General features: G+C 39.7%; 1 protein-coding gene across 16 annotated transcripts in view; it reads right to left on the bottom strand.

The window, feature by feature from the left end:
- Positions 1–3,074: 3,074 nt before the first annotated feature.
- MFF (mitochondrial fission factor) overlaps positions 3,075–13,865 on the bottom strand; it is a 28,709-nt gene continuing 17,918 nt past the window's right edge. For 5 of the 16 annotated variants that reach the window (XM_080932977.1, XM_080932987.1, XM_080932986.1 and 2 more), the window contains 5 exons: positions 13,200–13,358; positions 9,651–9,683; positions 8,056–8,115; positions 4,829–4,913; positions 3,075–3,881 (listed from right to left, as the gene is read on the bottom strand). In XM_080932977.1, the coding sequence (XP_080789103.1) occupies positions 3,750–3,881; positions 4,829–4,913; positions 8,056–8,115; positions 9,651–9,683; positions 13,200–13,358 (469 nt within the window). In that variant the 3' untranslated portion in view covers positions 3,075–3,749. The remainder of the gene's footprint in view (positions 3,882–4,828; positions 4,914–8,055; positions 8,116–9,650; positions 9,684–13,199; positions 13,359–13,865) is intronic. The other 11 variants (XM_080932985.1, XM_080932989.1, XM_080932988.1 and 8 more) reach the window with 6 other exon arrangements.

Genomic DNA, 13,865 nt, shown 5'->3' with positions numbered 1-13,865 from the left:
TAAATCTTAAAAACAAAACGAGACAAGACAATCATGATGGTATCTACGACACCGATTATAACTCTCCAAAGCCCCTTTCTAGCCCAAACAGCATGGAGACAGTCTCCCTAAACCACCCTTCCCCACACACCCATTAACACTTAAGGCTTATCTTCAGGATATAGTTACTAGTCTTCCTGTGTACATGACCACAACTAACCAAGTTAACACTCACCAGAGCCAATAAATTCTCAAACCTGAAGGTCCTTCTGTCTGTCTGTTTACCTATCACAGAATGTAAAAGATCAGAAACTTCTTCCCACCCATTCATTCACCAGCTTTGCTCCACATCTGCTCTCTAGTAAGACGTCTCCCTCCACCCTCATCAGCTACCCTGACTTGATTTACCTCTCTGGCTGAGCCCTTTTTGTCATTGACTTTGTCAAGCCGTCCAATGTTGACAAGAGCTCCTTGAGGAGAAAGGGTTACTGTGGCACACAACAGCTCACCGTTCACGGCCCGGCCTATCGCTGTGCAGCTGTTGGCCACTTGCATCCAGCCATCAGCAAGAAGCAGGCGGAGGAGGAACACTGTTGCTCTGCCCCTTCTCCCACTTTACACAATCCAGGGGTGAGGAATGGCTCTGCCCACAATTAGACAAAGTTTTCCCGCCATCATTTAGATAACCAAGATCATCCTCCACAGGCCTAGTGCCTGAGTGGTTCTGGCTTCTGTCAAGGTCAAGCAGAGAAACACTAACTGTCATGACTCTTCTCTGTAGAACGTAGCAAAACACTGTTAGCATTTCCCTTCTTTTTAACTTAATGTGTGTGTGTGTTTTGCCTGGGTGTGTCTGTGCCATATGTGCATGCAATGCCAGAGAAGGCCATCGGGTTCCCAGTACTAGGATTACAGATGGTTGTGAGTCACCATGTGGGAGCTGGGAATTGAACCTGGGTCTTCAGGCAGAGTGGCCATGCTCTTAACCACCAAGCCATCTCTCCAGTCCTGGTGCTAACATCTGTGTGATTCTTATACTGCTAGACTACATTGTCCTCTCTGGAGCAGAAGCTCCATGGGTGCCATTTTACTTTCTCCTGGTGTAACCAGCACAGTACCTCACACAGGTAGGGTCAAGGTATTGGTCTGGTGAATGATGGCTATCTTCAGCAGATAGTGGCGACACTGCTTACTAACTGACTATCAAACTCCTAAAAGACACGAAATAAAAACAGGTAAAGTGAACGGCAGCTCACTGTACTCGAGTGAACAACTTACACTTCTCTCATCACCCAGGAAAGAGGTGACATGAGGCCAGGTCTCTGCTCAGTCAGAAAAAAGGAGATGTTTCAAAAACACATGACCTTTGACAGTAAGGCCACTGGTGGAAACCGATGGCAGGTCACTCCGATGCTCCGCAGCCTTGTGAAGACTGATGCTAAAAACCGAATACCTATGGCCCACAGGCCACCTGAAGTTGTCATCTTTTGAGGACATTCAATCTTTGACCTGGTATCCAAACTAACAAATGCTTGTCTGTGTACACAGATATGCACCCTTTCCTACCAAACACTGAAAAGAGTCATTTGCAAAATCTGATGTTTCTTTCTCTATTTTTTGGTTTTGTTTTCTTGAGACAGGGTTTCTCTATGGCTGTCCTAGAACTTGCTCTGTAGACCAGGCTGGCCTCAAAGTCAGAGCTCTGCCTGCCTCTGCGTCCTGATTGGTAGGATTAAAGGCGTATGCCAGCACTGCCTAACTTCCAGTGTTTCTTTTTTAAAAATTTATAAAATCCCAGTCTACCCCAAATTCAATTTCACTTTAAGAACATATTTCAACAATTTCTGCCATCTAAAACTCATCTTTAACATACATCTGAAGCTTCTTTTCCTCAGTAGAACCTTTTATAGTCTTCATTCTTTAAGGTGTTTTACATTCAGCCTCTTACTTGTGTGTTTATGGTGTGTGTGGTTGTGGGTGTGCCGCCACAGTGCTTGTGGAAGTCACAAGTCAACTTCCTCAAGTTGGTTCCCTCCTTCCAGCCGACGTCCCAGGGCCTGACAGCAGCACCTTTACCTGCTGCTAGGTCACCTTGCCAACTCGCAGCCCTCATTACTTAGTGTGCTTCATTCTCTCGCACACCACTGCCCTTAATCTGTTACTCCTTAACAGCAGAAAATGTGTCTGAGGTATCCAGAACTAGAAAGACAAATGCCAGAATGCCAGAAGTTGTACGGTAATTTCTGCTATTCCTAGTTCTTTGGTGATCATTAGCCTGAATGGTATCCTTTTGATCCTCCAGGACCCAGAATCTTTTCTGTTTTCTGCTTATTGAAAATCTGTCTCTGCTCAAGTATCTGTAAGATATTTCCTGATGATCCTGACTAGGATAGGATTTGTTAATTCTCACTCTCATGCCCCGCCCACACCTGTAATTAGGACAGTCTCTCTTAGAATACTAAGGTCTCTGTATAACATTCATCAGGGAAAAGAACAGCTTCTGTGCTAAGCTCCCAGGAGTCCCTTTTATTTCCATCCTTCTGGTGAAATCTTTTCTATGCCTGCTCAGCACAAGAAGTTATACATTTAACTTATCAAAGTCACATAATCTAAGTACAACAAGGAACCCTCCCTCTGGATTAATGGAGACTCAAGAATAGTAATGTGAAATCTACTAAACCTCTTAGATAAAGATGCTGGTGATGTGCAAAGAATATTGTAGCTGAAATCTACCTGCTCCTGAAAAGATATACTTTTGAATACTAAAGGCGCCTAAAATTTGGCTTTATTCATATATAATTTTTATGAGATTTAGCATAGTAGCAAGTATTGTAATAGAAAAAAAGATAGTTTTATAAAGGTTTTGTTTTTTAAAAATAAACTTGAATCACTCTCATAGATAACAATACATTAGAAAACCATCTACAGTGCCTGCAAGCCCTGTGCCGGGGTGGAGATCTGAGAAACCCAGGTGGCTCCTGTGACCCAGACATCACTAATTCACTACTTGCCCCTGGGACAGGAAGACGTGGATAAGACATTCAGTCCACAGCCCCATATGAAGAAATAAATCTTTCCATAGACATTGCTTTGGTTGACAGTTTATTGAATACACTACATTTATACCTTATTTTTTTTTCAGTTTTTAAATCATTCACACATGGACTTGGTAAAAACATACTTCATAAAAACTAAGATGAAAGTCAAATCAACATATTGCACACAGATAAACTGCTGAATTGTTAGATTTTAAACTCTGTCTGTACAGGTGATGAAGAGGTTAGGTGGTTTGACTTTTCTCAAGTCCTGCACCACAGTCTGACTTAGAAAGCATTACTACTGAAATGTAGATACAAAATGCATCTATCAAAGAAACTGCTTCACCATCTGAAAACAGGACAGAGCCCCGTTCTTTCAGACAGTTTCCTAAACTCACTCTTCACGACTGCCATTTCTGTTTAGAGAATTAGCTGTACAGACTGATGAGGCCAAAAAATTATTTTCTTTAAAAACAAACAAACCTAGAGCCTATTTACAAAACATGCAGAAGGAGCGTGTGAGGGGCCACTGCAGAGCCGGCCGGATACCCATCAGCAACAGAACAGGCCTTACTCTACAGACACAGGCCTTTCCCTGCGCTCTGGAAGAAATACATTTTCAGGGCTTGGACTAGAAAAACGGCATGTGATGCAAAGACAGAAACAATGAAGTTTGCAAATCCTTTATATTTCCAGGTGTTGAGACAATATATGTGAATGCTGAGGTTACCTCTAGCGCCGAAACCAGAGCCAGCTGTTAAGCAGCCAGAATGCTACAGTAATTGAATACATGACCATTTCTCTTTTAGCTCGTTCTTTATTCTCTTCTTCCAGAAGTTGCAGACGTCTATTTAATTTGATTATCTAAGTAAAAGACAAACATAAAATACAAGATAGTACTAATGCACAGAGCAATCAGATTTTTAAAAAGTAGTATATGAACTTGTCAAAGAAATTATTACCCAAAAAATTCCATTTGGATCAAAATAAACAAAACTATAAATAGAAAACAAAATACTACCCACAATGGCTTAACTTGATGTATGTATGCTTCTTTATTTCCACTCTGCAAATCTGAATTAGGGATAGCATGTAAGCACACTGCTGCACTAAGCTTTTCTGGTGGGAACAGGCAGTGTGTGATGGGTCTACCCCAGCAGGAGCACAGGATGCCCATTCCTCCCTGTGCTTCCTCCATGAGCCTCAGTCGCAGCCTTGGACCTGCCTAAGTTGTGACACCCGCGGTTTCAGTTCTCTGACACCCTCTGCTGTGCCGCCCAATCATGCTATACATTTGTCACACACAATCAGAGCACTAGCTATGCTTTCCCACAGGGCAAATACCTCGGTGTAAAAACACATGGAAAGCATATTAAAAATAAGCACAAGAAATCTGCAGATTGAGTTTATGGGTAGGGTCATGACATATATTTGCAGAGGCAGTGGGAAAATTCAAAGCAGTGTTTTCCAAAGTAACACAATTACAAACAGTAATAAAGGTTCCCAAAGTGACTGTCCACATATTAAAACTAAAACTCACAATCTGAGACTAGATTGGTTTGTAAGTACATCAAGATTCTTTGATACTAGCCAAACTATATCAATAATTTTGGTAGCAATGCTCTAGGTTGATCAAAATCATTTGAATGGTAAAAAATTTTTAATAAATAGGAGAAAATCAATTATGGTTTGTTAGATAATCTGAATTCGTAGAATCCACAGAAGAAAAAATGATGCAAACTATTAATCTGAAATATTTCTTACAGAGAGCTTTCGGTCACGGTTTTTTTTTATTTAGGGGCAGTAATTACCTGACGCCTTAATGAAGCTGCATCTACCACAGTCATGTCATCTGCTGCTCCTTCAATGGCTGCATCTAGGTTGGAAATGCCATACCTAGCAGATAAGATATAGAAACACAAGTTAGAACTAAGAGTAACTGTCAAGTCTTGCTCATGTTGCACACTACTCAAAGCTCACACCCAACAGTACGAATACGCATTTCCCATCCAAATTGATACAGACAGGAACAGCAGCTTAAGGTGACTGTCTGCAGGGCTGGGAAAACTGAGGGAAAGCACAGTAAGACAGTGCTAACGGGACCTGTCTGAAAGGGCCAGAGACCTGCGGCTATTGAATACACTGACACACGATTTCTATATGAACCATGTCCATATGTCCTTCTGTAGGCAGAGACTCACGGCAGGAATGCAAAGTAAACTATAAACAGAAAACTGATCATTTATTACTTTTACTTCTGCCTGCCTTTCTCTTGCTATTTTTACTTTACTTGTGATTTCAAGTTCTCTCTGTTCTCCCACAAAAGTTGACTACATGATCTTCTAAATCTTTTGCAACTACACTTAGCTACAGAACTGTCTCAATAGTAAACCAGCACGAAGCTGCATATAAAACAGTAATGCTGGAGAACCACACAGACAATGCAGAGAAAGTACACCAAATAGTACTTTTGTTAAAATGCACTCTCTTCTGAAAGGCACCGTCTCAGGGATAAGTGCATTTTAGAGATGGAGTCTCACATGACTGGTCTCAAACTTGCTATGTGGCAGTGGATGGCCATCTACTCTTGATCCTCCTGCCTCACCCTCCCATGTGTTGGGGTTATAAACATGTATCACCAAGCCTGCCTGGAGACATAAAATTAAAAAGAAAAAATGTAGGAATGGTCTGTCTTGCATTTATCTAGGTTTCTACATTTTTAAGAAGAGAATCAGAAATGTATGTGTCTGTGTGAGTGTGCATCTCGGTGTATTCTACTCTTGTTCACAGGAAGCCAGGAAAGGGCACTAGATCCCAAGCTGGAGTTTCTGCTGGTGGTGATTAAGAGCTGCTCACATGGATGCTGAACTTGAGAACTGTGGATGAGCTATAAGTACTCGACTTGTAAAGCCATCTCTCTAGCACCAGGTTTCTATATTTAAAATTTCACTTAAATGAAGAACACTTTTACTGAGATATAATTTATACACAGTACAATTTACATGTACATCTACTTTATATTCTATATTGTTATTTTAGTGAAATGACATGGTAACCTTTCTACATGAGCAGAACATAAATAAAATTAGGTTTCTTTTATGTAAGCTACACAGGGTTGGTACATGGATCATCATTCTATTATTCCCAATAACTCACCATTAGAAAACCTACATAACCTTACATAGAAATATGAAGGAGACTATATATTCCCTCATGCTTGTTAGTATGTGAGTCACAGAGTTCCGTTGCTTCAAATGTTACAAGTACCTCAAAACACTTTAAGAAAGCGTGTGAAGTAGAGTTTAAATAGCAGATGGCATAGGGCCACTGCAGACACACAGCAATCTCTGACCTGCAGTTCCTACTATGGCTAGGTCAGATGGCTTACACTAACCATGCCTTCCTCTTAGAAAATGTGCCTTGAACTACTCAAAATAAACTATAAGCTAGGAGAAATAAACTCAGTTCATATGTAAATGCTGAAACTTTGAGTTTGTAAACTGAACAAATTACTTTCATAAATACTAAAATAGAACTATTAGGTTTAAGGGTATAGCTCAGTGCCAGAACACTGGCTTAACTGTGCAAGTCTCTGAGTTTGTCCCCAGAACCATAATAATTCAGCCTGCACCCCAAGTTATTAAATGTTTATTGAGGAAACTAGGGGCCAAAGCATTATTCAATGTTTTATCCTCAAAATAAAGGGCATTCTCTAGTTCCCTAAGATTACATATGAGATAATGAGTTGGAGGGAGGGGTTATCAAATACCAGCAATTGCCTCAGAGGCAAATGGAAGGCTGGGTGATACTCAGCCAGGAAGTGCTTACTGTCCAAAGGTCGGGACCTAAGTATAATTCCCAGCATCCATGTGAAAATAGAGAAGCTGGGCATGGGGGAACATTCTTGCAATCCTAGACCTGGGGAGGCAGAGACAGGAGGACTCTTGTGGCCTGCAGGCAAAGCCAGCTTAACACAATGCAAGTTCCAAATAGCGTCAGCAACACTTGGGAATATCAAGGCCGACTCCTGGGTTTTCATGTACATGCACTTGCACCCATACAGGCAACCCCCCCACCACAGCATACACAAAGGTAAAGGGACAGGGACGTTCATACACAGCAACACACATACATGCACAAAGAGAACTAGCTTTAACAAAGTAACAAAGCATACATGAAAAATTACCATTTAAACACCGAATCACCTAAAGTTGTAGAAATTTAAAGATAATCTTTACTTGTCATATATGTATGTATACGTATGAGACAAGAAGATAAACAAGGCTGCCAATTTTAAACTCATGGGACAGTTAAGACAATTCTCCTTAGAGCCGGCTTGAAAGTTAGAGTGGCAGCATGTGATTAGCAGTGTGCCGTGCAGAAGACAGGCAACTACCTGAAGGCTTTGGCCCTGAGAGCACACGCGTGTGCCACTCCTTGTCCTTGCATGTGGCTCAGGCTAAGCACATCTGACAGTATGGAAAGGGCATATACAAGAGACAAAGGCTCAAATCAACAGGGAGAAAAGTACTTAATGGACATAAAACAAGATTTAAGATTCTGTGTTTTCTCAGTTTTAGCATGATCCTCTATAAAGCTACTAAAATGCTGCTATAAAGTACACTGGATGTTCTTATCACACCAGGGCATCATTTTGGGAGGGGGTGGTATTGAGACAGGGTCTTACTATATAGCTTTAGATGGCCTGGAACTCACTATGTAGATTGGGGTTGCCTCAAAAATCTTAGAGATCCACCTGTCTCTGTCTCTTCAGTGCTAGGATCAAAGGCATTCGCTACAATACCCAACCATAATTTTTATTATCATATAATGTTCTCATACTTTGGTGGACTAATGTCAGGACTAATTATCATCCCTATTATTAGCAAAGCACAACATTTCTCCGAAGAGAAAGCTACAGAGGTCTAAGCTGTATACATAAATACAATCATGGCTTCGGCATGCACCATGATGTCCTGCACAATACAAGCTCCACCAAGTCTGTGTGTTCTTTGTAACCACAAAGTCATCAAATTACCTGACGTTGTCATGATGCGGATTAGAAGTGGCGGCAGCTGACCCACCACGCAACACAGGTCTAGGGCAGGTTTTTGCAGAAGACACAAGACAGAATCAGGAAACAGAGAAGTACGAAAATAAAGCAAAAACAAGACAATATAAAGGTCAGATAGGATTATATTGTATGCTTTAGTACAATATAATATCCCTTAAATGCTTTGAAAATCCTTGTTGCATATGTCCTCCCCATTTTAAATAATTTTAACACTCCATACTTTTAAAAAGAGAGAAAAATATGGCAGAATAGCACCAACATATAATTCTCTATGGTGCTGTTTAAAAAGTTTAATTCCTCTTTTTCAAATGGAAAATGAAACCACCAGCAACTTTAAAGGCATATCCAGAACCTGTTAGTAGCACCTGCATGATCATGGTTGCTCATAAATATAAACTAGGCGTTTAAAGGAATACCCACTGCCCATAATCCCTTCCCTCTCGCTTCATGGGTTCTCGTTAGTCAGATAAGCTCTATGTCTCAATGCAGCTGTATCTCATTTCAACACTGAGCTGAGAACAGATGGTGAGACTGCAGATGTGAAGTCAGTCTGTGAGTGAGTGGAGCTTGAGACAACCAGGAATGACATACAGGGCTGCTGCATGAGGACCAAGGTGCACTGGAAAACTTTGTGGGGGCTCGTCATTTAGTCTCAATACATGCATTGGTGTGAGAAGACAGTCAGTTCTCTACATGGTTCAGTTGAAACCCTTCCAATTAAATTTGCCAAAATCAAGAAACAGATTCCAAATCTTCACCAGTTAACTTCCCTTAAAATAACAATGTTTACTAATCGGAAAGATGAGAAGGTCCATACTTGAGTATTCTCTAAGTACCTAATCAGGATTGCCTCAGCCTAAGTATAATGGCAATCATCACAGGGTCTAGAAACACATTTCTGTCTTCTTCTGACGTAGTTACAGCTGTAGAATATAAACTACTATTTTCCTTTTTGTTTTTAATTCTTCCCTTTCTTCTTGTGACACAAGGTGGAACTTAGCACAGTTTGGTCCCGAGTTCTGTGGGACCGAGGAAGACTCTGGCACCTACTTCCTGTGGTGCTGGGGATCACAGCTGGGGACTCCTCGGTGCTAATCAGGTTCTCCAACTGATCTACAATTCTAGCCCTAAAAATGACTTCAAAACAAACTCAGTCAACAGAGGGAAAATTTAGCACTGAGTTTCTACACACCCTAAAGTGACTACCAGTACGTGGGGATATTTTTGGAGCCCAGTACAAGGGATTAACAGATCTGAGGGAGAGAAAGGTTTGGCTCATTCTGCTTGCTTTAAAACACGGATGAATTGCATATTTTTCAGACATTTTTTTTTCTTTTCAGATAGGTTTTAAAGTCTTTCTAAGGTCTGGTTTGTGAATTAAGAAAACTATACACTGAAGTTACTTAAGTTATAAAAATATGAGAATGGCCAATGAAGTGCTTCTTCAAGTTCTTTTTTAAAAGTGTGTGTTAATAGGGCCAAAATGATCTACCATATTGACTGTACTCCACCACAGAGATTTCCTTTACAAATGCAGAGCGAGAAAACAATACAGTTACCTTTCATAACGTATCTCATTTTGTCTTCTCACACTGGCAATTGATACATATAATATAAAAGTAAATTAGACAGGTATTTGGAAAATTAGAAACTTCATTCAAGCACCAGTTTTTACCATAAGAATGATTTAATGTTAAAAAAAAGTTCAATAGTGTATTCTGTAATTAGAATCACAAAAGGGAAAAATCTAAGGCTACTCAATTTAATTAATTTGTATACTGACATTTTTGAGTAAATAAATGGTCTAAATTAAAGAATGCATTTCTCTTCTACAAAATTATCAGCTATTAAAGTAAACAGGTTGATTGGAGGGCTGAAAATTAAACATTTTTATGAAGAAGTTATAACAGATACTATATGAATTATAGTCTCTTATGTTACATATTTTATGGATACTTGCCAAAAATATAAACCATTCATACATTGATTTCTTAGTCCACTCATTTAAAAACTAGTACAACTTGCTAATGAAAAACTAAAAATAATCAAGCCACCCTCTCTCCAAATGAAGCTTTTGCACAACTCATATATCAACACTTAACAATGTTTCATACATAACAGACTAAGCTTCTTTAGAAGATGTTTATATTTCACACTGGGTATGAGATGTGCAGCTCTAACAAGTATAAAAGAGAAGGGTAATTTCCGCCCAGCAAAGGACAAATCTTAAAGCGCTTCACTGCTGCTACACTGGGCAAAGAACACCAGGTTTTCCTTCCTGATTTTTTTTTTTTTTTTGGTCAGTTTTCATAATGTATAGCACCAACTCGTATGTATGGGCTTTGTAACAACACCTACAAGTCACTTGATTTTCATGCCTACCTCTGTTTAGATGACCTATACCAAGTTCACCAGAGAAACAGAAAACCCAGTGCAGTGTACAGTGCCCTTGACCCATACACTAAAAGTTGTTCTTATGCCGAGAAACTAGGAGTCTGCATCATTTTACAATAAAAAAAACCAAACAGAAAATTCTTGCTTTTTCTGACAAATAGCTTTGGTTTAAACTTGCTGTATTTAATGTGCAGTCCCGGTGCAAAGATACTGCATTAGCATGACGGCCCAGAGCAATAAAACAGAAAAGGAAAAAAGGTGAACAGCAAGGAACATAAAAGCACTGAACACTGTATAAGCAGTTTTATTTTATAACCATGCAAGAACATTATCCAAATTTCACATTCCAATTTCTTTGAAAAAATAAGGCCAAACTTTTCCATAATAAAAACAAAAACTGATTTGGCATTTAAAATTCTGATAAAACTTTGTACAATGAAAACAAAATGAATCAAAACCCAAACTCTCAGTGATGAAAGTACTGTCCAGGCCAAGGAGAACCTCACTGTTGGAATCCCAGGTCAGGGGCTGTGTCTACAAACTACGGAGCCCTGGGTGGCCTGTGACTCTTTCTCCTAAGTGTTGCTGGGGTTAAAGGCATGTGCCACCACACCCAGCTCTTCTGTGCTTTTTGGATTCAAAGTTTTACTCTATATGCCAGGCTGGCTTTGAGCTCAAAGCAAGTCTCCTGTCTCAGATTCCCAAGTGTTGGACATTAGGGGTATGAGCTACCACACTCAGCTCTTTCTTTGATTTTAGAAAGTTTATTTGGGTTAATACGATAAATTCAAAGTCATTAAGATACTATCATGTAAAAAAAAATTTTTTTTTAAGTCCACCTAGTGTTCCAAATAGATTTTTATAGTAAAAGCATACAAATTTTACACTGGTAAGATTTTAGAATTTGAATGCTTGAACTTTAGACAACTTTTCCCCCACCATAAAGAAAAATAAACAAAAAACAAAAACTACACATCTGCAAAGTTCCTTATCATTGCATCTGAGCTGTGGACATGCTGGCAGGAGGCTGTAACTGTCATAACCATGACTTCACCTACAGAACATGTAGAAACTGTGTTTTCCTCAGATGTTTTCACTACAGTAGCATCGGACATGATCTCTCCTAAGGAGTGACCATAACAAAAAAGTTAAAATATCTGGTGGAAAAGAAATGTTTGAAAGAGAAAGGTGGAAAGAGTCTTTACTGATTTTCCCTCCTAGAGCCAGGGGCTTTCTGCTCATTCCCTCCAAGGATTTCCTATATAACAGGAGAACATTCTGAAACACCAGCTCACATCTGAAATAACAGTGCAGGGCAGAAGACTAGACACATAATCTAATCAGCCAAGTATAATCTCCTTCTCCTCTTCTTAACAGATGAGGAAAGGGGGGCCAGAGAAGAGACACAGTTTGTATTATATGCTTAAGGCCAACATGTAGTTAGCTGTTTAGTGGAGGAGTCAAGTATGAATCTGAGAGATTCCCTATAGCTGTACTGTTTCTTCTGAAACCTGCTCCTGCTAATCGTTTTCAAACAGCCAGAGTTCATGAAGTTTCAGAGAGCAGAAATGGGACTCTAAACACTTGGAAGAAAAAAAACAAACCACAACTATAGAAGTATATATATATGCATGCATATATAAACATGTCCAGTATTTAATATTCCCCTTTGATCCATGGGCCTCAAAGCCCTTTTTACTATAGTGTGATGTTCAATGGCCCAAATATACACCATTATCTTCACCTAGGGAGACAGAGAAGGCCCTGGATTCAACGTGAATAGTCCAGACACTCCTGGTGCAGGTGAAAACCTGGGTCTGCCAGGACTAAAGGCACAAAAAGAAATTTGTTCCGAGTGAGCCAGAGACACACCAAGGTAAGAAATTAAAGCTGAATCTATTGGGTTTTCTTGAAAAAAATGCAAACACTAAGAGTCTAATAAGAAGAAAACTTCACCCTGACTTTCATAGCCACTAGACCAATGTGCCGCACTGGAGTAAAGCGTATTGACTTTCCCACATGATTTCAACAAAGCTCTGGGACTCTGTCTTCTTAAAACACTGTAACGTAATGAAGCAAAGAACAAAGTAATTTAAGTGATTGGGGAAAAAAATGCTTATTTAAAGAAGCTAAAGTGTAATTCTAATAATACTACTTGAAGATGTTCAAAAGTAAGGTATTATCTATGAATATACTGAGAAATACCAGCATTATCCAAAAATGGTAATAGAACACAGAATTTCTCACATGGGCCCAAAATTCACAATGGACAGGGAAGTGTATTGGGAGCTACTGCAACATCTTCTACCTGCTTTATTAGTTCATGCCTATCACGAGTATAGGTAATTAAATTAAGACTGAAGACAAGTAGTATGCCTTAGTTCCAGATGCCACACTCAGACCAGCAGTCCCTTTAATATATTTCCAAAGGGAACCAAACACTTAGAATAGGTCAGCAAAGCCTTTGGAAAAAAGTTGTTACATTTCCTATGTACAGACTAAGAATCTTCCACAACTGAGGGCCAGCTATAATCTTGTGAAATGTGAATTTTGGACAATAATTTTAAATTAAAAGAAAGCAAGCAAGCCATTTCAAACCATTGCATCTTAGAGAGAGACTAAAAGGAGCAAAGAAAAAAGACAACACCACAGTCCACTAAATAAGGAGCCAACACGTATGCAACAAAGTGGCAAGGCCACTGCTGACCAATCACCTGCGGTTTTCATCCAGCACATCCAAGATCTGCTGGTAAGCCCTACGAGTAGAAGACTGGATAAGCGACAAAATGCCACGGGCAGAGGAAAGATTAGCTCCATCTTCAGGTAGCATATGGGGAGGACAGACCCGAGCCTGTGGTGGTGATGGTGTCACACTGTTCACATAAGCACAGCAAATGAAGAGAAAAACACGCAAGTCAGATTTTCATGAAACTTCAGCAGAGCAGTTTGTCATCTCTTTTCTTGCCCACATTTCCCACCCTTAATCTATCCCAAGAGAACAGTCAAACAGAAGACATTAAAAAGCAGCTCTATGTAACACTTATAGGTTTGAAATTCTAAGTATCAATTGGAGCAGAAGGAACAACTTAGAGGGAAAGAATCCAGCAATGAGTGTGCTCAGGGCTTGGTGTGGAGAGAGGAGGCACTGTTTAGTCAGTGTTATACATACATGGCAATTCAGTGAAGCAAGCGCCTAAGAATCACATGACTTACGATGACACAGCGGGATACTAAATTCTGTTATGTAAACATCTACATATAAACACACAAATCCAGCATGATTCCATCAAGACAGCATTTTAAATACTTCACAAAGACAACAAGGCAAACTGAATTTATGAGAAATGAATTAGATGATAAACTAGAACCTCAAAAATTTG

The sequence above is a fragment of the Micromys minutus genome (genome assembly GCF_963924665.1).
Source record: "Micromys minutus genome assembly, chromosome: 19".
In the NCBI taxonomy this organism is placed as follows: Eukaryota; Metazoa; Chordata; class Mammalia; order Rodentia; family Muridae; genus Micromys; species Micromys minutus.
This window is presented reverse-complemented; position numbering and strand designations above follow the sequence as displayed.